This window comes from Megascapheus bottae, chromosome 1 (assembly GCF_031878675.1).
Source record: "Megascapheus bottae isolate mThoBot1 chromosome 1, mThoBot2.hap1, whole genome shotgun sequence".
Classification (NCBI taxonomy): Eukaryota; Metazoa; Chordata; class Mammalia; order Rodentia; family Geomyidae; genus Megascapheus; species Megascapheus bottae.
The window spans coordinates 52,377,260-52,403,342 of NC_143509.1; the positions used below are offsets into that span (position 1 = coordinate 52,377,260).

Genomic DNA, 26,083 nt, shown 5'->3' on the forward strand with positions numbered 1-26,083 from the left:
GATCTCAATGTGAAACCTGTTTGGTTAGCAAAGTTTCCTACACTTGATCTCCAAAATAACCAGTACAGGTGGAAATGTGACTCAAGGAGTAGAGATCCTTTCTACCAAGAAGACCTTTAGTTCAAAGCACAGTAAAAATGACAAAAAATAAAATGGAACAAAACAAAATATGGAAGCTGGGCACCAGTGAGTCATACCTGTAATCCAAACTACTCAGTAGGCTGAGATTTGAGGAGTATAGTTCAAAGTCAGCCAGACAAGAAAGCTGGTGAGATTCTCATCGCCAATTAATAATCAAAAAGCTGGGAGTAGAGCTGTGGCTCAAGTGGTAGAACATCAGCCTTGACCAAAATAAAGCTAAGGGATAGTGCTCAGGCCCTGAATTTAAGTCCTAGCACTAGCACACTGGCACATGTTTACATACATACATACATACATACATACATACATACATACATACACACACACACACACACACACACATACACACACACACACACACACACACACACACACACACATACACACACAAATTCTGATGGCAGGGCTGGGAGTTTAACCTAGTGGTAAAGTGCTTACCTAGCATGCACAAAGACCAGGGTTCAATTCCTTGATACCACATACATAGAAAAAAACGGAAGTGGTGCTGAGGCTCAAGTGGTAGAGCTCTGGCCTAGAGAAAGTCTAAGGACAGTACTCAAGCCCAGGATTGGGGGAAAAAAAAAGACCACTAAGTCTAGAAAAGACTGAAGTGGAGGCTGGGAGTTCGGCCTAGTGGTAGAGTGCTTGCCTAGCACGCACAAAGACCTAGGTTCAATTACCTGGTATCACACACACAGAAAAAGCCAAAAATGATGTTGTGTCTCCAGTGGTAGAGCTCTAGCCTTGAGAAAGCCCAAGGAGAGTGCTCAGGCCCTGAGTTTAAGCCCTAGGAGACTGGCAAGAAAAAAAAAAGAACAAACTGAAACACACTGACTAATTAATATGATAAAGGAAACTGTTCCAAAACAGAAGAGTTTATCATCCAGAGTAACTGTGCTGACCAACTGAAACTAAAGGTCAGGGAATCCTCTAGAGATATGAACTAACCAATATAAAGACTAGCATTTCAGAACAAAAGCTTTGCCTAATCAAGTGTGGTAACAGTAGGTGAGGAAAGTCTCTAACTCTACAGCTATTCCTCTGAAACTAAAGAATGGCTGTTGAGAGGACCCCAGATTGACATACATACACAGAAAAAGTCCCCAGACAGTTTTCCCAACTGCTGATAGAAAAATAAATACACAAATATGGGTAAGAGCAAAATTCTCACTACAGCTACCTAAATTATTAAATGAGACACTCAATTTGAATAGGTAAATACCACGTGGATGTGGAACATAAAAACATTAAGGAGACTAAGGGGAAAAAACTGTCTCCAGTGAAAATATGTACTCTAGAACTCAGAGGGGAACTTCAAAAAGTACTGTTGCAGGAGGTTGAAATCTGAAGCTCCAGTCTGAAGACAGCCAGGACAAACAAATCTGAGACTCTTGTCTCCAATTTAAAAGAAAAAAAAAGCAGGAAGTGAAACTGTGGCTCAAAGTAATAGAATGACCACTTCCAGAAAGAAAAAAAAAAGCCAAGAGAGGTAAAGCACTGGGGCAGAAGAAAAGAAGAACTATTGCTTTAAAATGGTATCACCCAAAGTACATTAGTATTTAAAAATTAAAGTAACCAATAGAAAGAAATTGCAATAGTGTATATTTCATGTATAGAGAAAGTAAACAGAAGAAGGTCACAAAAGAACACTGAAGGTGTCTATCTATTTTATACTTTGTCATCCACCTGACTTGTAAATTCCTGCTCCAAACTGTAGACACTTGGTTTATCTTATAAATCAGGGGTGTAAATTGGTCATACTTTCTACATGCATTTAAAATTTGATTTACCTCAGACCTTTACTATTTAAACTGTAGATACTTCTTCAGTGATCTAACATTAGAAATTAGGGCTTTATATGGTTACAAAACAGTAATTCTATGAGGTAACTTTTATTTGTACTGCACTTTCCTAAAGTTCCTTACTTTAAAATATGTACTTACCCATCCAATAGCTTCAAACATTTTCAAATCAAGGGGGTCACCTGAGAGCACTCCTTCAATTTTTGTAAGTGAATGACAAGTAGCCATGCAAGCAACAAATTGAGATTTTACCAACAATTCATTACAAACATTCTCTTCTGGCAAAAGAAATCTAAATAGAAAACATCAAATTAGGTTTATAAGTCTTCAATGTTAGGACAACACATCCAAAACATCTTCATCAGGTTTTGAAAGTTCAAAAGGATTCTTTAAGCTTGGAGGTAGTAAAAGTATAATCCCATATCATAAATTTGATGCCATCCTAGAAAATCAAATGGGATCCTATCTATTTTTTGGTCAGAAACAGGGCTTGAACTCTGGGCCTGGCAATGTCCCTGAGCTCTTCAGCTCAAGGCTACCATCCTATCCCTTGAGCCATAGTACCACTTCTAGTTTTCTAGTGGTTAACTGTAGATAAATCTCACAAATTTTAGTGACTTTTAGTGCGTGGGCTGGTGGGTTGGCTTTGAATGATATCCTCAAATCTCAGCCTCCAGAGTAGCTAGGATTATAGGCATGAGCCCTATAATCCCTTGCCCAGCTTGAGATCAATCTTTGAAAAAAAACAAAACGAAAAATCTTTTAAACCCCAAACTCAGTTCCTAAGGGAAATTTTCAAGTGCCAAAAACAGACAAAAAAAAAAAAAAATAAAGTCAGGTGTACGTGGCTCACACCTGTAATCTTAGCTACCCAGGAGGCTGAGATCTGAGGATTTTAGTTCAAACAAAGCCAGCCCTAGTTCAAAGAAGCTCCAAAGAAGCTCTGTGAGACTCTTATCTCTAACCACCAGAAAAACAGAAGTGGTACTGTGGCACAAGTGGTAGAGCGCTAGCTGAAGAGCTCAGGGATAGCACCCAGGCAGAGTTCAAGCAAGAAAAAAAAGAAAAAGGGAAAATAGACATCTGAGTTTGTTAGATAAGAAAACATCATGCACACATGCCACAAGGACATAGGTCTTACATTCCACCTTGGAGCAGGCCACATATGAAATGAGGAACTAGCAATATCAGAATTCCTCCCACAAGAAGGAAGATGCTCTTCCTCGAGGATGCAGTATCAGGATCTTTATACATGGAGCCAGGGAGTAAATAATCACTACCCTTTTAGACAAACCTAGTTAGAAAGCACAGCATTCCTTACCAAGAACATACAGTTAATAGGGATCAGACCCGTGGGGGGTGTGGGGGGGGGAGGGAAACGGGTACCAAGACATGTGAAAGGGTATCAATGTATGTGAATTAATGCATCTTCTATCTGGCAAATATCATGTAACCCTTTTACTAATTACAATTAAAAAAAAATAGGGATCAGACCCAATCTCAAACTCGTAAGTTGTTGCTTATAAAATATAATCATAAAGCTGTGCTCCAGTGGCTCACTCTATAATCCCAATCAGGAGGCTGAGATCTGAGGATGGAGGTTCAAAGCTAGCCCAGGAAGGAAAGTCCATGAGATTCTTATCTTCAATTAACCATCAAAAACCAGAGTGATGCTATCTCAAAAAGGTAGAGTGCTAGTCTTGAGCAAAAAACCTCAGAGATAAGCCAGGTGAGGTGCCTCCCGTCTGTAATCCTAGCTACTGAGGAGGCTGAGATCTGAGGATAGAGGTTCAATGCCAGCCCAAGCACAAAAAGACCTGAGATGCTTATCTCCAATTAACCTTTAGAAAATGGGAAGTGGGGCTGTGGCTCAAGGGCGGTAGTCTTGAGCTGAAGAGCTTAAGGACAGCACTCAGGCCAAGTACAAGCCCAATGACCCACCAAAAAAAAGAGCTCAGAGATAATGCCCAGGCCCTAACAAGTTGCACAACTGACAAAAAAATAAAAAAAGAAATATAATTATAGAATTATTTTTCAAAGTACAAGGACAAAAATAAAATTCTTTAATGAAAGAACAGATATTATAGTTTATAATATAGAGTTTAAAAGCCAGTGGCTCACAATTGTAATCCTAGTTACTCAGGAGGTCAAGCTCTGAGGATTACAGTTCAAAACCAACAAGGACAGGAAAGTCCATTAAGACTTCTATCATCAATTAACTACCAAGAAAAGTCAGAATTGAATTTGTAGCTCAAGTGGTAGAGCATTAGCCCTGAGCAAAAAACGTGCAGGAACAGCACTGGAGCAACTGAGTTAAAATCCCAGAACCAGCAGAAATAAAATTAAACAAATATACACATAAAGATAGAGTAGATAAGGATCATAGATAAATTAAGCATTCATAACCCCAATCTGTTCATGGATAAAATCAAACAAATAAGCAAACAAAAAGAATACAATCGTTTTCTAAGTGGAAAAAAAAAGAGTAGATAAAAATTCATAAATGATGTCTGTATCCATCAACGTGAATACATTTTAAGATGATTTAAAAGGGAGGAAAAGGCAAGGTATATCACTCATATATTAATTACAGATTATGGAGAAAAGCATTTTAAAAAGATAAGCAACTTCAGAATGGTTATAGAATACTGAAAGGAAAAACAAAGGACTTCAGTAATTTCTGCAACACTTTTTCAAAGAAGACATCTGATCTAAGCCAGGCACTAGTGGCTCACACCTGTAACCCTAACTACTTAGGAGGCTGAGATCTGAGAATTGCAATTTGAAGCCAGCCCAGATAGGAAAGTACATGAGACTCATCTGAAATTAACCACCCAAAAGCCAGAAGTGGAAATTGAGCAAAAAAGAAAAAAGATCAGGGATAGCACCCAGGCCCTGAGCTCAAGCTCCAAGGCAGGCACCAAAACAACCAAAAAAAAAAAGGGGGGAGGTGAGTGGGGGGGGGGTAGGGTAGAAGTGGAGGGTGGGGAGGGGAAGGAGGAAGGGGAAGAGATTTGAATAAGGTAAAAAACAAAAAAAAAACATCAGTTATAGTCTTGGTGGTTGGTTATTTGTTACGTTTAGTATTGTTTGAATGTTGCATGTTAAAATATTTAAAATTAACTAATCAACTATAAAACCTAGCTAATATTTACCGGGTATTTTCCACTCGCTGAATCCCCCATAGATCTAGACCATCTTCAGTAAGAGTTCCAGTCTAAAATAAAAAAAGCATACATGCACAAGTAAGGATAATGCCTCTAAAAAAAAAAATCTAAAGACATATTATTACAAAATATATTTTTTAAAGTTAGCAGCACTAAGAACCTATTTTTTTTTCCTTTTTTATTGTAATTAGTAAAAGGGTTATATTATATTGCCAGATAGAAGGTGCATTAATTCACATACATTGATACCCTTTCACATGTCTTGGTACCCATTTCCCTCCCCCCCCAGAACCTATTCTTTATACACATACAGAGATAGAAAAAAAAGAACAGCTGAGATCTACATATGCTGACTAGAGAATATTGAGAAACAGCACTCACATTCTTCCATGTAGAAATCTTATCGGTGTAACTATGTATTTATGCTTTAAGTATATAAAAAAATCTATCTATCAATGGATAAAGAATGCAAATAACGAGCAGACTTAGGTCATAAAGAGTCCATGTTCCTATAATAAAGGGCCTAGTTTCTTCACTAAAATGACTGCTGATGCTTTATGAAAGGGAAAGAAAGAAAATTTGTTCAAGATTGTAGGACTTAACAAAAACAAAAATGTAACAATTTTTGAGAAAGGTAGTGAAATCTGAATGTGACCTGGTTATCAGATAACTTTACTAGTTAACTTTGTCACATGTAATATAAGAGGTCTTGTGGTTATTGATTCTTTTAGACATCTTATCCTCCAGAAAATATGCTTACATTTAGAAGTGTAATATAGAAAATATACTTATACACAGAGGCGTAAAATAATGACCAGTGCTGCTCTCTTCGTAATGAGGACAAATGAGATTAGTTTAATAAAAATGTTAATTTTTTTTTGGAGGGGGTGGGTCATGGGACTTGAACTCAGCCTGGGCACTGTCCCTGAGCTCTTCAGCTCAAGACTACCACCCTACCCCTGGGCCCGATAGTATTCCTAAGCTCTTCAGCTCCAAGGCTACTGTCCTACCCTGGAGCCAAGCCCTACTACCCACTTTCTAGAGGTTAATTGGGGATAAGAGTCTCAGGTACTTTTTGTACCTGGGCTGACTTTGAACCTTGATCCTCAGATCTCAGCCTCCTGAGTAGCTAGGATTATAGGAGTGAGCCACCTCACACAGTAAAAGTGTTAATAACTATTAATGCTGGGAATGAGTAAATAAGAACTTATTGCTGGGCACTGGTGGCTCACACCAGTACTCCTAGCTACACTGGAGGCTGAGATCTGAGGATAACAGGTCAAAGCCAGCCCAAGCATCAAAATCTGCGAGACTCTTATCTCCAACTAAACACCAAAAAACTGGAGGTGGCACTGTGGCTCAAGTGGTAGAGAGAGAGCCCTGAGCTGAAGAACTCAGGGACAGCACCCAGGTCCAGAGTTACAAACAATGAGACCTTATTACAGCTGAGGGCCAGAAGTTTGGCCTAGTGGTAGAGTGCTTGCCTAGCATGCACAAAGACCTGGGTTAGATTCCTGGGTACCATATATATAGAAAAAAGCCGGAAGTGGTGCTAAGGCTCAAGTGGTAGAGCTCTAGCCTTGAGAAAGTCCAAGGACAGTGCTCAGGCCCTGAGCTTAAGCCCAGGACTGGCAAAAACAAAACAAAAAAACTTATTACACTTGATTATATCTCTATCTTTCCCATACTATTATATCTATTTCAAATTTATACTAAGAAAAACTCTAGAATGATCCACATGCCTACAATCCCACACTTGGGAGGCTGAGACAAGATTACAAATTGAAGGCTAGTGTCTAGATTATGTAACACTTTCTGAAACAAAACAAGACTCCAAGTTGGAGCTGTACCTCAATAGTAGAACACATACTAACATGCATGAGGCCCTACATCCCAAATTCCAGCCCCCCTCCCTCAAAGAAAATTGCTAAAGAACATTTCTAAACAGATGTATAAAACAATCTTGACAGAGCATATGGCTTTCATTTTTTTAAGAAAAGAAATGCTCAAAAAATCAAATTATTTATTATCAGTTACCTAGAAGAGTTTGATAGGTTTATTGTTAAGAGTCACTCTCAAAATAAAACTTCCAGAAAAAACTAATTTCACCTCAGAAAGGGATAAACCCTTGTAGGAGGCAAGCTCTGTTTCACAAAGGTTCATAAAACCATAAAATCACTGTCCTTCATGGTTTTAAAACAAGCAGTAAAATCAAGAGTAAACACTAAACACACACTTAAAAACAGTAAGACTCATAGTCAACACATTAGCTAAGGAACCTATTCTACAAAATTAGACAAAGACAATATACTTATTACTACTAAGTCTTATTACTACTACAGTTCAACCTTTCCTATTTTTTTGGAAATAGGGTCTTATTATAGTGCTCAGCATGACCTCAAACTCATTCGCTCAAGCAATCTTCCTGTCTCAGCCTCCTGAGTGCTAGGTCTGCGCAACCAGGCCTGGTTTACCTGTTACTACTACAAAACATAATTTTGGACAAACAATTCGTCAACTATACATGTGAGCAAGTAAGCAATATTCAGAAATATTTAAACTTGAGATAATAACTTAAAAGATGCATAATTGTTTGAGAAAGGAAAATCAGAGAAGCATTTAAAATGAATTATAAATTAGTTCACATAGACACACACCAAAACCCCACCACAGGGAAACACGCACTACTTAAACACATTAACCTTTGAGAATGACAATAAAACTGAACCAACCTTGTCAAAACAAACAAGATTCAGCTGTCCACAGATATTTATCCTTTGAGGACTGATACAGAAAATACCAACTTTTTTCAGCCTTCTCTGAGCATAGACAATACCAGCAGTCATTGCAGCAGGAAGTGCAGGTGGTACAGTAATTGTAATGATGTCAAGCGATTCAATAATTATTTCTCCAACTTCTACCTATAATGGACAAATAAATGTCAAGAATCCTACATTATTTGCTGATTGAATTATGGCTATTTATTTTGTGTAAATCTATAAACATGCCATTTCTACACACAGAGCCTAATGATAACTTTCAGTAATTTTTTTTTTTGCCAGTCCTGGGTTTGAACTCAGGTCCTGAGCACTGTCCTTGGACTTTCTCAAGGCTAGAGCTCTACCACTTGAGCCTCAGCACCACTTCCAGTTTTTTTCTATGCATGTGGTACCAAGGAATCGAACCTGGGTCTTTGTGCTTGCTAGGCAAACACTCTACCACTAGGCCAAACTGCCGGCCCAACTTTCAGAAATTTTTAAAAATAAAAAAATAAACCAAAAAAAACAAGAAGAAACAAGCAACCCTAACTGGGTTGGAGGTGTGGCTCAGTTGGTAGAGCACTAGCCAATGAAGGAAAGTGTCAGGTACTGAGTTCAAGCCCTGGTCTCAGACTAAAAAAAAAAAAAAAACAGAACTCAACAAACTGTCCAATGAACAGCAGAACAAAGGCTACATGAAGCTTCTGAAAGGTAAAGAAAACTCATTCTAGTTCCCCTACATTCTTCACATACAAACACAACCAAGTGCAACTATCTGAATAGTAATTTTTCCTACAAGTACTATTTAAATATCTCCAATACATACAAAAATGAAATCAAAGGAGGTTCCTTAGAGATTTTTACAATTAAATATTCAAAATTAATTTGATCACCACATACTTTATCCCAGAAATATTTTTTTTTAAAAAGGTCTAGTATGGGGCTGGGAGTTTGGCCTAGTGGTAGAGTGCTTGCTTGCCTAGCATGCACAAAGACCCGGGTTCGATTCCTCGGTACCACATACATAGAAAAAAGCCAGAAGTGGTACTGAGGCTCAAGTGGTAGAGCTCTAAACTTGAGAAAGTCCAAGGACAATGCTCAGGCCCTAAGCTCAAGCCCAGAAATGCTCCTCCCAACCTCCCCCCAAAAAGCTTTGGTACAGAGCCTGGCGCAGTGGCTCACACCTATAATCCTAGCTACTCAGGAGGTTGACATCTGAGAATCAAGAGTCAAAGCTAGCTGGGGCACTAAAGGACCTGAGCTTAATCTTCAATTAACCTCTAGAAAATGGGAAGTGGGGCTTAGTTCAAGGATAGGGTGGTAGCCTTGAGCAGAAGAATTCAGGGACAACACCCAGGCCTAGGGGTAGGGCAGTAGCCTTGAGCTGAAAATCTCATGTACAGCACTTAGTTCAAGTCCTATATCTCTACATGTTTACAATGTATTACATCAACCTCACCCATCACTCTCCCTTATCCCTCCCCTCTTCCCCAAGGTTAAAACTGCTCAAGCAGAGAGATTAGCCTAGTGGTAGAGTGATTGCCTAGCAAGCATGAAGACTGGAGTTTGATTCCTTGGTATCACGTACATAGAAAGAAAGCTGGAAGTGGTGCTGTGGCTCAAGTGACAGAGCTCTAGCCTAGAGGGGAAAAAAAAGCCCAAGGACAGTGCTCAGGCCCTGAGTTCAAGCCCTAGGACTGGCAAAAAAAAAAAAAAAAGTTTTTGAGCCAGGCATGGTGGCTCATGCCTGTATCATAGCTACTCAGGAGGCTCAGATCTGAGGATCAAAGTTCAAAGCCAGCCCAGGCACAAAAGGATCTGAGACTCTCATCTCCAATTAATCCCTAGAAAAGAGAAAGTGGGACTTGGCTCAGGGTAGGGCAGTAGCCTTGAGCTGAAGAGCTCAGGGATGGTGTCCATGCCCAGTTCAAGCCCCGTGACCCACCAAAGGAAAAAAAAAAAAAAACAAACACCACAACAAAAAAACCAGTTCAAACAGATTTCACTATTCTATTTTCAAATATATACTTGTATGTACATACTGCACAACAGAATGTTTGTTTTGTGATTGATGGTGCTGCTATGTATAGTTTAGGCTAATCTTAAACTTCCTGCTTCAGACTCCCAATATATTTGTGCTTTTTAATATAATAAATACTAGTTTCATATGACAGTTAAATTAACTGTGGTTGCTTAAAATTTTAGATCCCATCTTAATAGCTACATTTCAAATTTCTCAATATTCACAAGTGATAATTAAAGATCAAGTCTTACCCCAAGAGTCCTACTAACATACCTCATTTAAAATGCTGTTGACAATTGTGTAGATAAATCCAATGCCAGCCACTGCCACAAGACATAGTAGAAATAAGTAGGCATCTCTGTAGAGTTTAAAGTCAGTTGGTTTTGGATATAATATAGAGCGGACCAGTTGTCCTTTGGAAGTACTAAATCCTTTCCAAAACAAAAAACAAAAACAAAATACTTGTTTATTACTAATAAAGAGATAATTATCACTCAAACAGAATCCAGTGAGCATCATGTATGATAAAACATGAAAGAAATTTAATGTCTTCTACCTGTTCTAACTACTATGGCTTTAACAAGTTCTCCAGTGTAAAAACGGGTCTGAATAACAGTTGTCCCACAAAACAGAGTGTGTCGTTTGTGTGTTTCTGGACTGTATAATTCCTCTCCCATTCCTTTTATATCCACTGAAGGATTTGGCAAATTAGTCTTTGTTACTGGAACACTTTCTCCTATTTAAAAAAAAAAAAGACAAAATTTTCAAAAACATTAAAATATTTTATTAGCATAGATTATTTGCATAGGAAAAGTTTCAATGTGATGTTTTCTTATATGCACATAATGCAGCCCCCATCAACCTCACCACGTCTATCAGTCTCCCTTGTCTCCCCACTTCTTTAAACAATTTCAACTTATTTTTCTCTCTTATACATTCATATAAAGTACTTCAAATATATCCATCTTCCCCCAATCATGTTGATACTCTCCTCCAGGAGCTTTCTTAGCTCTCCTGTTATTCATGTATTTTAGAATATATTAAATGCATTTCTCCCAATTTAAAAGAAATGCAAAACCTTTATTCTCACATTGTTCACAACAAATAGGAAAGCAAATATGCTATATTCTTATCTTGGGCAACGGGTTTCTTTCTTCTTACTAAACTATATAACATTCCTTCATGTCACAAAAGTAGTCAGAACAAGGCAAAGACATGCAGAACACCTGCATTGTAAAGTAGTACAATATTCACCACATTTATGAGCAAAAGATATAAATGGCAAGTTAATTTTGAAAAGTTAAACGGTAACTACTTAATACTAAGATTGTAAGCAACTTGTGTGATAGCTGTAGGTAAATATTTACCTGTTAGCATGCTTTCATTCACAATACAAGTACCATTAATGAGTACTGCATCACAAGGCATGACTGTCCCATTTAATGGAATAACCATAACATCTCCTGGAACAAGGTCTGTAGAAAAAATCTCCTCTATTTCTGAATTTAAAGAAACAAAAATTAGATTGAATACTCTTTAACTTGAAACAAAAAAAAATACAAATCATCTATTTCACAGTCTCCTAACCTCAATATATATTTTTAACAATATAATGAGATTAATATGAAAATGACACTAATTGAAGACCTGACAAAATAGGAGTAGACTGGAAGTGGTACTGTATTTCAAAGGGTAGGGTGGTAACCTTGAGCTGAAGAGTTCATAGACAACACACAGGCCCAGAGTTCAAGTCCAACAACTGACAAAAAAAAAGAGTAAACTATCAAAGTATGATGTGTTAGCTAGTCTCTTCTGATTGGACGTTGAGTACAGATGTTGCCAAGCTTTCAAACTAAAGACTACAGTCATCAATTTTAGTGCCATCTTAGAAAATAAACACAGTAAGTCCACCAAAAAAAAAAAAAAAAAATACTTTTGGGTCCAGGAGTTTGGCCCAGTTGTAGAGTGCTTGCCTAGCATGCATGAAGACCTGGGTTTGAATACATACATAGAAAAAAGCTGGTGGTGCTGTGGCTCAAGTGGTAGAATTCTAGCCTTGAGAAAAGTCTAAGGACAGTGCTCAGGCCCTGAGTTCAAGCCTCACAGCTGGCAAAAAAAAAAAAAAAAAAAAAAAACTTTGATGAAACAAATAAAATGAACTCAGATTTTTCTAATCCCATGAAACAGAAGAAAACATGAAAACATCATTTTCTTTTCTACTGCATTTTATAGTACTGTTTTTCTCATCAACATTACTTATAACCCTAATATCTCACACCTTCTGTTTTCTTTAGTCTTTTCAGATGTTAATTTAAATATAGCCAACTAAATTTATTAGATAAAATTAAACAGTTTAAAATTACCTATTTTATTCTTTCCTTGGAAATTTAAATTAACTGAACTCGTTCTAAAATAAATTTCTCTGCTCAAAATGTGGTGGTGGCATACAACCCCCAGAACTTTGGAAGCGGAGGCAGGAGGACCTAGCAAGTTTGTCAAAGAAAAGCTAAGGAGATACTAGTTGCTGCCTCTTAGCTTTTTCTGTTCAAGCCTGGCACTCTACCACCTGAGCCATAGCTCCACTTCCTAATTAGGAGTTTTATATCTTTCATCAGATTAGAGCACACACTGCATCATGGGCTTTTATGACTTATCTCTCATTTATCACCTCAAGTACCTACCTTCATTTACTCTACAAACTGAAACTCTCACAGTACTGTGAGTTGCCACCATGTCATGCAACATAACGTATTGCTAAAAGAAGAAAAGAAATTAAAATTAGCCAATATCGACACTAATTCATTCTTCAACTCATCGCCAATGCGGCCAAAATGGGTGCTCAAATAAGGCATATTAATGTAAGCACATTACTCTGCCTTTAGAAAAATGTCACATCAAAGGTTCAAAGAATATTCAGTTTAGCTCCAAACAAAACAAGAAGCACTTTGAGAGCTGAGCAAGAGACAAACCCCTTACTCTGAGCACTCAGGAGGCCAAGGGAAAACAATTTTGAGTTTAGTATCAGACTAAACTACACAGTGAGATTTGGTCTATTTTTTCAAAAAGCACTTTAAGGAGATAGCCCTGATAGGGGGGAATGTATAGGAGAGATGTAACCAGCTTGTCTTTCTCCTCCTCCTCCTCCTATCATAAAAAACAAAAACAAAACAAAACAAAAAAACCCTGGGCTCCTGTGGCTCATTCCCGTAATCCTAACTACTCAAGAGGCTGAGAGCTGAGATTGCAGTTGAAAGCCAGAACTGAAGTCTTTGAGACTCTTTACTCCAATTAACCACCAGAAAATCATGGCACCATGGCTCAAAGCCAGTCCAGTAAAAGTCCCCATATGAAACTCTTATCTCCACTTAACCACTCAAAAACGGAAAGTAGAGCTGTGGCTCAGAGTGATGGAGCACTAGCCCTGAGCAAGAGAGCCAGGCCCTGAATTCAAGCCCCACAACTCACATTCTAATATATATACATACATATATGAGCGAACTCGCGCACATTCACCCATAGGTGGGCTTTGATGGATCACTCCTACTCAGAGGCTGAGATCTGAGGGCTGCAGTTCAAAGCTGGCGAAAAGTCTGTGAGACTTGTATCTCCTCCTATTAACCACCAAAAGGCCTGAAGTGGAGCTATGGCTCAAGTGGTAGAGTACTTGTGCACAAAAGCTCAGGGACAGCACCTGGTCCCTGAGTTCAGACCTCAGGACCAGCACAAAAAAATACAAGGGGCCAGGCACCAATGGCTGTTCACACCTTTAATCCTACCTACTCAAGAGGCTGAGATCTCAGATTACAGTTCAAAGCCAGAACTGAGGTATGTGAGACCCATATCTCCTCTTAATCACCAGAAAAACCAGGGCACCATGGCTCACACGGCTCACACTAGCCTTGTGCAAAGAGGCTCAAAGACATTGTCCAGGCCCTGAGTTCAAACCCTACAACGAACCAGGGGAAAAAGAACTAGGGCCAGGAGTAGTGATACCTGCCTATAATCCCATCTGGGCAAAGATCAAAAGGTTCAAGATCAGCCCAGACAAAAGAAATTAGCAAGAACCCCTACATGAACTATTAAGCTAAGCATGGTGATGCACATCATTTGCTACACAGGTAGTACAAGTAGGAGGATCTTAATTTGAGGTCAACCTTGGGCAAAAATAAAAGATCGTATCTAAAATATACTAAAGCAAAAAAGAGCATGGACTAAGTTAAAGTGGCTGCCTAATAAGCATGAGGCCCCAGGTTCAAACCCCTGTAATGCCCTCCTCAAACCAACAATAAAAGGCTGGTAAGTGAATTAATGTATGCAAATGTTATAATGAAACTTCCTATGTACAACTCTAACATATGCTAATAAAAACACTTTTTAACTTTTCAAATAGCAGAAAAAGGGATGCATACTCATGTAATTAGTATACGTATATTTTGTATTTACTTGGTACCAAGTACTAGTTTACACATCTAACATCATTATTACAAATGGAAATAAGAGTTCTGAAATCAATAATCAATTTGACTTACCTTTCTAATGGAATATAGTGAGCTTATAATTGATACTATAGACATAATCACAATGGCCAGAGCATAGTAATAGTATTCATCAGTGCTCCACAGTATAACACTGAACAGCTGAAAAATGTAAAATGGATTGAGAACCTAGAAAACAAGATTTTTAAAAGTTATATTGAGACATGTACCTTCATGTACATATTCTACAAACTCATTTGAGAAGTGACCAATCAGAAATATAAAGGATAAGCTCTCTACTGCCTTTACTATTCTAAAGCATGAAATATCACATTAGTATATTCTTATTTACCATTCAAATACCAAAATCTGACTAAATAAGCTTAAATATTTGTATCAAGTTAGATTCATACTCACCTCACAGATTCGGACAGAAAAGACTAAAGCTAGCTGTTCTGCTTTCCCTTTTTGCAATAAAGCACATTTGTTTCCAAATTACTTGTGCTGTAATCTAATAAAAGATAAAAAAAACTCCTAATTAGGAAGTGAGCTATGGCTCAGGTGGTAGAGTGTCAGGATTGAGCAAAAAAAAAAAAAAACCAAAAGAGCAACCAGTACCAGCAAAAGTAAAACAAAACAAACCTCTTAAAGATACTTCTAAAAAAAAAATGGATTTTGATTTGAAAAAGAAAATTATTAAGGAATTAATCTCTAATAATAGGATGTAAGGAACTGGTATGGTAGCTCAAGCCTGTAATCCTAGCTACTCAGAAGGCTGGAATCTGAGGATGGAGATTCAAAGCCAGCCTAAAGACAGTTGAGACTCATGTCCAATTAACCTCTAGAAAACAGGAAGTGGGGCTATGGCTCCAGGAGTAGGGTGGCAGCCTTGAGTTGAAGGGCTTCAGGGCCACCACCAGGCCAGGAGGTAGGGTGGTAGCCAGGAGCTCAAGGACAGCATCCAAGTCCCAGAGTTCAAGCCCCATGACCCTACCCCCCAAAAAAGAGATGTGCAAAACCGGGCACCCAGTGACTCAAACCTGCAATCCTAGCTGTGGCCCAACTGGTAAAGATCTAGCCTTGAGAAAGCCGAAGGACGGTTCCCAGACCCTAAGTTCAAGTCCCACAAATGGCAAAAAAAAAAAAAAGTCTGCGAACTTGAGCCACAACGTCACTTCCAGCCTTTTCTGTGTATGTGGTTCCAGGGAATCAAACCCAGGGCTTCATGCATGCTAGAAGAGCACAGTAACATTAGGTCATGCTCCTCACCCTGCAAAATTTCTTCTAAGGAAAGAAAATGAGAAAGAAAAATAGCCAGGCACTGGCAGCTAACACCTGAAATCCTAGCTCCTCGGAGGCTGAGATCTGAGAATCCAGGTTTAAAGTCAGCTCAGGAAGAAAAGTCCCTGTGAGACTCTAACTCCTCAAAAACCAGAAGTAGAGCTATGGCTCAATGTAGTAGAACAATAGCCGTGAACATGAACAAAAAGAGCTCAGAGACAACACTCAGGCCCTGAATTCAAGTCTAACAATGCCCCTACCACCTATATATATATTAAAGAAAAAACAATCAGGAACACTATATTCCTTATGACTTTCCAAATTAACACATCTACTCATTACAAATGCTGACTGATACACATACATGCGTACAAAATACTCTTACCTCTTTAATCAGAAGCTTAAAAACTGAAGGCACTTTCACAGCAATCTCATTTATTCCATAAAGCAATTTTCTATAACAGGAAGATATAATAATAGTGTTAGGTTGAATTATGAAACAGTATAATTTAAGAAAGGCATTGTATTAGGTAAAGCTTAAACCACACAGGCTGATCTTAAATTCTTATTTCTAAAAGCATGTGTTATATGACTAAAATTCTCTACCTCCAGAAAAAAAATTTCTATCTACAGTATTTAAAAAAAGAAGTTGAGGCCGGAATTTGGCCTAGTGGTAGAGTGCTTGCCTAGCATGCACAAAGACCCAGGTTGGATTCCTCAGTACCACATACACAGAAGAAAAGCCTGAAGTGGTGCTGAGTCTCAAGTGGTAGAGTTCTATCTAGCCTTGAGAAAAATCCAAGGACAATGCTCAGGCCCTGAGCTCAAGCCCAGTACTGGCAAAAAAAAAAAAAAAAAAAAAAAAATCTCAGCTAAAACAAGAAGTCAATACTGAGTAACTTCATAGTTTGCATTTTATTTTGCTATCTCATGTTTTCACATTCACCAAGAATTTCTCACTAGTCAATAATAATCATGCTAGCATAGGCTCTCTTCTTCATCCTTTAACAAAATATGTCTTAACAAGGTATAAATTACAATTAACTTTTTACAAAAGATAAATTTGAGGAATCTTGCACTATTTTTCTAACAAGAATACTGGTACAATATGGTGTTTATTTCAAAATTTGTATATTTTAGAAATCAGTACTTTAACCAACAGCTTAGAAGTTGAGGACTCACGTGCTTAGGAATGAGGTCCTTGGTTATACCTCCCAACCCTGCCCAAAAGGGGGATTGCTTAAATGTTCCCACTCAATCCTTATAATCAATTGGACTTTCTAGATGATATAGTAACTTTTGCCTTTTATAGAGTAAGTCTGGAAAAAAAATTTATTCCTTGGGGTGGTGGCGGGGTGTAGAACATGCTATAGCAATATTAGAAAACTTTTAATTTAGCCTAACTGGAGTCATTACTCAAGTGACAGGTCATCAAATGGGCAAACCAGCCAAATGAAAATACATGGTTTTGAGTTCAAGCCCCAATACAAGCACAGGAAAAAAAAAAGTATAACATGAAAAAACTTTTACTTTGAACTGAGACATACTGGCATGTATTTATGCTTTAACAAATAACACAATGAAAAAAACAAGTATGACTCCCAATTTACAACTTTTCGTTGTGGTAAATCTGAGCTTATACTTACAATTCCCAATATTTCAGAAAATCTAAGATGCTATCAACTTATAAAACATTCTACTATTATATATACATATGATTAAGAAAGATAAAACGTGTTGAGCAAAGAATGGCACCCTACCAACTATATGGCATACCCCAATTTCAGAGAGCAAAATGCAGAAAATTTTGCACCTTAGAGTTGATGAAATATGGTATAAATTCAGAGATATCACCTTCAACACAGCTGTAACTTTAACTCTTACACTGAGTTTCACTCAAGTAAGGCAGCAATCGGTTCTCAACTACTAGTTGATAATCTTTAAATATCTGCTAATACATAGTATAAATTAATTGATTGATGGATATGCTCCTAAATAAAGGAATTTTGAGAAGAGGTCTAACTTTAGTTGGATAAAAATTACCTGTAGGCATGCATCCCCTTTGTCAGTCCTGCACTATGCTTTTCATAAATTGACGTACAAGAAACACCTTCATCCAGTCCCCTAAATAAATCCAAAGTTTTTACTTTAAACAAAGTTTCAAATATCCAAATGTCTTAATGCCTCATTTTTCTTTATGCCTCATTTTAAAGGTGTAAAACCTCCTTATCAACTTCTTAAATATCCTTATCAAAAATGAATAATGGATGAGAAATTTAAAGTCTCAAACTGTTAAGATAAACAACAATAGTCTAAATCTCAAACACAACAACCAAGTTATAAACTGCATTTAGCAAGTGAAAAGAAGACAAGTCAACTTTACGTACTTTATGTAGTATTATCTTTTAACATGATGCCAGAACTGAGATAATAATTAATAAAAATTAAGGTAAAAATGTAACTAATTTGGGAATTTCAAGCTAAAGAAGTTTAAAAAGGTTTTATCAACATAGGTTCTCCTTTACAATATAAAGCCTAAAAGAAATAAATCCTATTCATCATCTTCCATCTCCACCAAAGAACCAATCCAAATCTATCCTTTAGCTAGTGTACACCTAGGTTAGAAGCGCAGAATTTTAACTCAGAGTCAATATTTAAGGCTTATAACAATTCTAACTGGGATCTAACTAACAATAACACATCTATTTCCCAAAATAACTTAAAATTTTAACAGAGATACCAGCCAAACAACTCTAAAGCAAAGAGAATGGTATACATACTTAATTCCAATCCTTTTCTAAATTAGCAAAGTCCCATAATATACTAATTTAATTTCACTGGGTTAAGTAGAAACTTTGTATTCTATAGCTGACAGACATTACATAGCAAATACATTTCACATTTTTCCCCATGGAAGTTGATAACCCCTCCAGAAGGCAGCAAGAACCAGCAGGCCCCAACATTAATGTATTAAGAAAATGGCAGCAGATGGAGCCATAAATGTGGCCTAGTGGTAGAGAGTTTGCCTAGCATGCATAACACCTTGTTTGATTCCTCGGTACCACATAGAAGTAGTTCAGTGGCTCAAGTGGTAGAGCATACCCTTGAGAAAGCTCAAGGGCAGTGCCCAGGCCCTGAGTTAAAGCCCCAGGGAGAGAGGGAGAAAGGGCAGGAGGGAGAGAGGAGGAGGGGGGGAGGAAGAGGGAAGAAGAGGGAGAGAGAGGGAGGGGGAAAGAGGGGGAGGGAGGGGAGAAGAGGGGGAGGGAGGGGAGGAGAGGGGGAGGGAGGGAGGCGGAGAGAGAATGGCAGCTTATTTGCAATTTTATTTAAAATTTAATAAGAAGGACCTTCAGAATTCAGTATATGAAAATGCCTCAGCCCATATATCTGGTGAAAAATCTAGGAAATCATGTAAATATTCATCATTCTTATTTTTACTGTTAAGATTTAAGATATGTGAGTGTTTATAATAATCCTTTGAACAATACACACTAAATCCTCAGCAAGGTAATACTGGAGGACTGAATGCTTAGCCTAGTAATTTGAGGACAATATAAATTAACATAGAAAACCCCCATCTTTTAAGGAAAAACATGTAAATTCAGCATTTATATGATGAACTCATCACACAAAAAAATAAGTTTAAGAGATTATTCCCATGCTCTATCTAAATAGTTTCTATTATTAGACTTCTCAAGAAAAATTTAATGGGACTGCTAAACAAATTAGGAAGTCAAGATTCAGATACTCTAAAACACAGGGGCTTCGAGTGTGGCTCAGTGGTACAGCCCCTATTTATTAGTTTGCTTGAGTCAATCCCTAGCTTTGATCTCCAACACAAGCACACCATAAAAAATATCTATGTCAGCTGGGTGCTGGTGGCTCTTGCCTATAATCCTACTCAGGAGACTGAGAGCTGAAAATCACAGTTTGAAGCCAGCCCAGCCAGTCCAAGTGAGATTCTCATCGCCAATTAACCACCAGAAAACCACAAGTAGAGTTTCGGTTCAAAGCTGTAGAAGACTAGCCTTGAGCAGAAAAGCTTAGGAAAGCACACAGGCCCTGCTCCAAACACATACATCAAACACACACACACACACACACACACACACGAGAGAGAGAGAGAGAGAGAGAGAGAGAGAGAGAGAGAGAGAGAGAGAGAGAGAGAGAGAGGGGGGGGGGGGGGGAGGGGGAGGGGGAGGGGGAGGGGGGAGAGGGGAGGGGGGAGAGGGGAGGGGGGAGAGGGGAGAGGGGGAGGAGAGAGAGGAGAGAGAGGAGAGAGAGAGGCGAGAGAGAGGACAGAGAGAGGAGAGAGAGAGGAGAGAGAGAGAGGAGAGGGAAGGAGGGAGGGAGGGAGGGAAAGCGAGCGAGCGAGAGAGAGAGAAAGAGAGAGAGAGAGAGAGAGAGAGAGAGAGAGAGAGAGAGAGAGAGCGAGAGCGCGAGAGAGAGCGAGCGAGCGCGAAACACAAGGTAAGGTACATGTCTATTCAAGTTCTCTTTGAAGTAAAAATGAAAAACCAATCCGTCTTGGGGGATTTTGTTACCACAGTGCTTCTAATGACAGGTTACACCAAATATCCCTCCCAGTGTGGCTTAAAACTGGAGATCCCATGCTTTAGCCTCCCAGATACTGGAATTTATAGGCATAAAACCACATCTTGATTATGTCTAAATTTTATGTAAAATTTGCCAAGGTACAATTGTGTTTTTTAAAAAAAAAAAAGTTAGTAACTCTTCAAATAACACTGGTGAGTTATCAGTTACACAGTAAAAACTTAATTTTATGTAACCCTAAAATGAATTCTCTTTTAGTTCACATGTATATGATACAATCAAAAAGACACTTACTTTAAGAAATCAAAATTGTGAATCGTATCGTTCCAGAAATATTTTACGCTGTGGTGGGTGAAATAACGAATCTGTAGAATATACATAAATGTTACAAAGAACTTATTTCTTATTGTAATATTTTTCTATGACTACCTAAGCCGTTATACTTAGTGATAGATATTTTATATGCACATAAAGGCTATTTTATGTATACATTATTATGAAAACATAATATATTAAGCCATATGACAAGGTAAAGTGTTAACTGGTTTTAAGTAAGATTTGACACTGATCACAATACCTGTTGTGACTGAGTTTGTGAATATTTATTCATCTCATGGCTAGTATCTTCAGCAGGATTCTCAGTTAAATGAACTGCATGGCCATTTGAAATCTTATTAGCTATAGATTTTGGATTAACAAATGGGTGACTTTCCAGAGAAAGAAAGCGAATTTTTGCACAAAACCACATTTTGAATTCATCCTTAGGAAAAAAGGAAAAAGGGAGAAAGGTCAAGAATCAATTATATGTGTATTTTATTACAGAACTGCCTATATCTTCATTTAATTCCCATTCTTCGCATATTTTTTCATCTCATTAAAAAAAACATCATTGGGCTAGGCACTTGCCTAATCAATGTCCTAGGTTCGATCCCCAGAACCAGAAATGAAAAGACCCTCCCTCCCCCGAAAAAAAACCATCATTTGGACTCTCTAACTCCCATTTCCTACAATAAGAAACAGGAAATGTTTCTTTTTTTCTATTTTCCCTACTTTATCATGTTGTACTAAAATCCTATTATTGAAAGCATCATTTCCTACCGATTGAATGGTTAACTTTTTCAAAAGTTCAAGCATACTTTCATTGCTCACCAATTTTATGACAAATTTCACCAGTTTATTAAACACTAGTATACTCCATTAAAGAGTATAAGTAGTGGGTGGGGGTGGGGAAATGGAGACCAAGACATGTGAAAGGGTATCAATGTATGGGAATTAATGTACCATCTATCTGGCAAATATCATGCAACCCTTCTATTAATTACAATAAAAAATATATGAAAAGAAAAAGAGTATAAGTAATTCCTTTATTGGCCACCTGCATATGAACACTAGATACTAAAACTTCTTATAAAATGCTAATCCAATTAAATTTATTTTAAAAGAAAAGCTCATGAGATATAGCGATATCAGACATTAGATAGGCAGCTAGTCTATCTGGAGCATGGCCTAATCATTGGGAAGTCTGGGCTATAATCCTCAAGTGCCAGCAGCTTAAAAGTCTTATTATTCAGAGTAAGCCAGATCCGTGTTCAAGGGTTAGAGCACTCTAGCCCAGCATGTATCTTCAAAAGAAAAGATAGGGAAAAGGAAGAGAATGAGGGAAAGGAAAACTCAAGACAACCTCTAAGGGCATCAAGAGCTATAAAAGGAACCTGATCAGCGGTCCTTAAATTCTAGACACAAAAAAATATTCACTTCAAGCCAGCTGAGATCTGAGGATCATGTTCAAAGCCAGCCCAAGCCCTAAAAAGTCCATCAGACTCCAATTAACCACCAGAAAACCGGAAGTGGCCATGTGGTTCATGGGGTAGAGTAGCAGCCTTGAGCTGAAGAGCTCAGGCCCAGGCCCAGAGTTCAAGTCTCATGACCGACCAAAAAAATAAAAACTCACTTTCAGTTGGGTACTGGTGTCTCATGCCTGAATCCTAGCTACTGAGATCTGAGAATCGTGGTTCAAAGCCAATCCAGGCAGGAAAATCCATGAAAATGAAAATCACCAGAAAACTGAAGTTGAAGTGGCACTATCGCTTAAAGCACTGGCCTTGAGCAAACAGAGGTCAGAAACAGTGACTAGGCCCTGAGTTAAAGCCTTATCACTGACCAAAAGAAGATTAACTTCAAATACATACTTTACAAATACTAACTAGACCAAGATTCTACATTATTTGCTAGCAATAATGTTCTACTAAATATTACTTTGAACAAAGCACATGCAAGCCATAATTTCACTCATGACTATTCAATAAATACATGGACTTACAGTAGTCCTCAGCAGCACCACTTCACAGTCTCTAATTGCAGCTCTTATACAGGTCGCTTTCACCCGCCACTCTGGCATCCAGTAGAGGAGGAGGAGGAGAAACCCACCAGTGCAAATCACTCCTAAAGAAACTATGGCAAGCTTCCAGCGACTCAAATTATAACCATAAATCTCCTGCATGAACACAGTAATCACATCGTAATTATCAAATGTTAAAACAGATAATTCATTTTCCTTGTTTCCAAGACTGACTTTAAGTCATAAACTATTTAGTCATAAACTGTCAAACTTCTTTTCTCAATCTATAATTTACCTCTAAACAACTCCCATAGTCTAAATTACACTTTTAATAGTAAAATTTGTTAGTATTTATGCATTATGGTTTTACAATTGTTATGCCTTATAAGTTCTTTCCCATTAACACAGTAATCATATTTAGTATGTTCTTACAATTTAATTTCATTTGTTTTATTAATTCTTCCAGAATTGACATTGCTATGAAGTAAATTTTTAAAACTATTTCGCAATAATTTCACATTTACAGAAAAGTTACAAAAACATTACAGGTTTTTGTTTTGCTAATAGTGGGGTTTGAACTTTGGGCCTGGTAGTTACTCAGCTGACACTCATTTGAAACATACATCTGGCCTTTTGTTTGCTGGTTAGGGGCAGAGACTTTCCTGCCTGGACAGCCTGGAACTACTATCCTTTCAAGATCTCAACCTCCTGATTAGCTAGGATTACAAGCAGAAACCACCAGTGCACTACTCCAATTTTTGGGGGGGAGGGGGGAAGGGTCAGTCATGGAGCTTGAACTCTGGACCTGGGCACTGTCTGTGAACTCTTCTGGGCTACTGCCCTAGCCCAGACCTAGCCGGGACACCTGTGGCTCCTGCCTATAATCCTAGCTACTCTGGAAGCTGAGATCTGACAATCAAGTTTCAAAGTCAGCTCAGACACTAAACTTCATACTCTTATCTCCTTATACCTCAGCTTCTTGAGTAGGTAGGATTACAGGTGTGAGCCATCAGGCCCTTGTCTCCAAATTATTTTAAATGGTCCCATTACAAACCACCACTAGGATTTCAAGATGTAACAAACCAAAACGTAGAGGGGTTAAATTTCAAATAAAAAACAAATGTCTACAAGAGCGAGGACTCTATTTGTGTACCCAATGCTATGGACATGGTACTGGAAATAAAAACACAACTACATAGACATAAAAATCTATGACTCTATAGACATAATGTTTTATTACATAGATTAATAGTATCTGTGACATACAAACCCTCAGCCTAATTTTAATTATGTTCTAAAATCTAAGTGCCAGTGGTTGTATATAGAGATTCCCTTCTTGAATACCTGATTGTTAAACACGTCATTTGAAATATGATGTAAAAATCAATATTAATTCTTTAAAAAAAAATTCTTTGTCTACCTCATGAAACGTTTGGGACACGCACTACAAAAGCCAGGCATGGGGGTTCCCACCTGTAATCCTAACTACTCAGGAGGCTGAGATCTGAGGATCACAGTTCAAAGCCAGCCTGGGGACTAAAGTCTGTGAGACTCGGAAGTGGCACTGTGGCTCAAGGGGTAGGGCAGTAGCCCTGACCTCAGGGATAACACCCAGGCCTACCATTCAAGCCCCACAACTCACAAAACAACAACAACGAAAACAAAAAATCTTATATTTTACATGAAATAGCCCCACTATTGCTCCATAACTAACAGTTAAGGTTTTTCTGTTATTTTCTTCCAACTAAATTGGTTTTTCAACTATATTAAAACTAGAATGCTTTCTTTGGGACTTTATTTCATTATTAGAAAATGTATCTTAAATCACCAAATGCCAAAACACAGTTTTAGCAGTAAGAAATGAATCATATTTAAACCAACATATAGGGGTATTATATAATCTCAATTTCAAAAACACAGAATGAAGAGGGGGTGAACTCACTGATTTATCTATTGAGAGTTTTTGGTGTTTTTTGGTTTTGCTTTGCTGCCAGTCCTGGGGCTTGAACTCAGGGCCTGAGCACTGTCCCTGAGCTTCTTTACTCAAGGCTAACACCCTATTACTTGAGCTACAGTGTTTTTTTGTCTGTTTATGTAGTTGTGAGGAATCAAACCCATGGTTTCATGCATGCTAGGGAAGTACTCTACCACTAAGCCACATCTGAACTGTACTTTCCTACTGTCTATGGTAACAAATTGCAGACTATCTTGTTCATATTTCACATGAAAGCTGATTACCATTTCATCTTCTTGACCCTGATTGATAGTCTTCCTTTCTTCTCTGTCCATATCTACAGTGATTTGAAGTTTGTGCTTCACAACACTTGAAGTTAACTGAGGGAATAAACAAATGTTGGTGAATTCTTTTCTCAATCTCAGTAGGTTTATAATTTCATTCTACAACTGTCTGATATTGAGTTTTTTTTTAATCCCAACAGACTAACTTTATTCTACAACTGTCTTTGTAAACATTTTACCTAAATCTTAACTCTTCCATGACTAAGTTAAATACGTCCTAACTTTCTTATAATACATCAAAGTTCTATGGTATAATTAAAGTTGGCTCTCTTGGCAATTCAATAGCATGTTAGTTCTAGATCCTATATTACTTCTTACCATAAAACTAACAATATTGCATTAATACATCTATATTTGCTGTAGACTTGATACCAGACACCTAAATTCTGAGAAAACCTATTACAGAATCTTCCTTTCTCATTCCCCAGATTCAAGAAGTAGTCTTAAATTTAACAACTGGAACTAAAATACTTTATAGAATTCAATTTACACTTTGAACTACAGTAAGGAAGTAACACATCAAGAGAAAAAAACAATCCCGAAACCTCTCAAATTTTTCATCACCAAACAGATGCTCACTTAGCAGTGACACCACAGCAATTTCAGACAAAGAGTCCATTATTACTATGGCAAAAAAGCTCTTACTGAGAGCACTCAACTGACCACCTGTCCCAATTCCAAGTTCACAAGAACTAGAAAACTTCCAATGGTTTCAAACTACCCAGGGAGTGTGTCTAGGGAGAAAAGTCACAAGTATCACTGACATATTTTTCCGTATTTTTCTTCATTTCAAGCATTACAAATTCAACAACCTTTTTAAGATTTGCAAAGTACAAAACAATACCATTTTGTTTCTAATTGTTTTTTGTTTCTTAGAAAGTTAGTATTTCAAAAAAATCTAACCTAAACTTATTGTTTTAATAAATACATCCATAGTGAGGAAGAGTTGGACTAACAAGGAGAACAAAATCATTTGCACCTATGAAAATAAAACAATGAAACCTGTTAAAAATTGTTCTGGGGGGACCAGGAGATTGGCCCAGTGGTAGAGTGCTTGCATAGCACCCAGGTTAGATTCCTCAGTACCACATACATAGAAAAAAAAGCCAGAAGTGGTGCTGAGGCTCAAGTGATAGAGCTCCAGCCTTGAGAAAGTCCAAGGACTGTGCTCAGGCCCTGAGCTCAAGCCCAGAACTGGCCCAAAAAAAAAAAAAAAAAAAAAAAAAAAGGAAAATTGTTCTGGAA

At 37.8% G+C, this 26,083-nt stretch overlaps 1 protein-coding gene across 7 annotated transcripts in view; it reads right to left on the bottom strand.

The window, feature by feature from the left end:
• Atp13a3 (ATPase 13A3) overlaps nucleotides 1-26,083 on the bottom strand; it is a 110,040-nt gene that overhangs the window by 55,340 nt on the left and 28,617 nt on the right. For 6 of the 7 annotated variants that reach the window (XR_016537449.1, XR_016537448.1, XR_016537458.1 and 3 more), the window contains exons 4-17: nucleotides 24,779-24,874; nucleotides 22,523-22,696; nucleotides 20,780-20,962; nucleotides 20,497-20,567; nucleotides 17,692-17,772; nucleotides 16,034-16,103; nucleotides 14,422-14,556; nucleotides 12,574-12,646; nucleotides 11,260-11,391; nucleotides 10,449-10,628; nucleotides 10,166-10,323; nucleotides 7,843-8,031; nucleotides 5,099-5,160; nucleotides 2,085-2,235 (exon numbers count right to left, since the gene is read on the bottom strand). Coding sequence is in view for 4 of the 7 variants with exons in the window: in XM_090344058.1 (XP_090200184.1) it covers nucleotides 2,085-2,235; nucleotides 5,099-5,160; nucleotides 7,843-8,031; nucleotides 10,166-10,323; nucleotides 10,449-10,628; nucleotides 11,260-11,391; nucleotides 12,574-12,646; nucleotides 14,422-14,556; nucleotides 16,034-16,103; nucleotides 17,692-17,772; nucleotides 20,497-20,567; nucleotides 20,780-20,962; nucleotides 22,523-22,696; nucleotides 24,779-24,829 (1,710 nt within the window). In the remaining 3 variants the exon portion in view is untranslated. The remainder of the gene's footprint in view (nucleotides 1-2,084; nucleotides 2,236-5,098; nucleotides 5,161-7,842; nucleotides 8,032-10,165; nucleotides 10,324-10,448; nucleotides 10,629-11,259; nucleotides 11,392-12,573; nucleotides 12,647-14,421; nucleotides 14,557-16,033; nucleotides 16,104-17,691; nucleotides 17,773-20,496; nucleotides 20,568-20,779; nucleotides 20,963-22,522; nucleotides 22,697-24,778; nucleotides 24,875-26,083) is intronic. The other variant, XM_090344061.1, reaches the window with a different exon arrangement.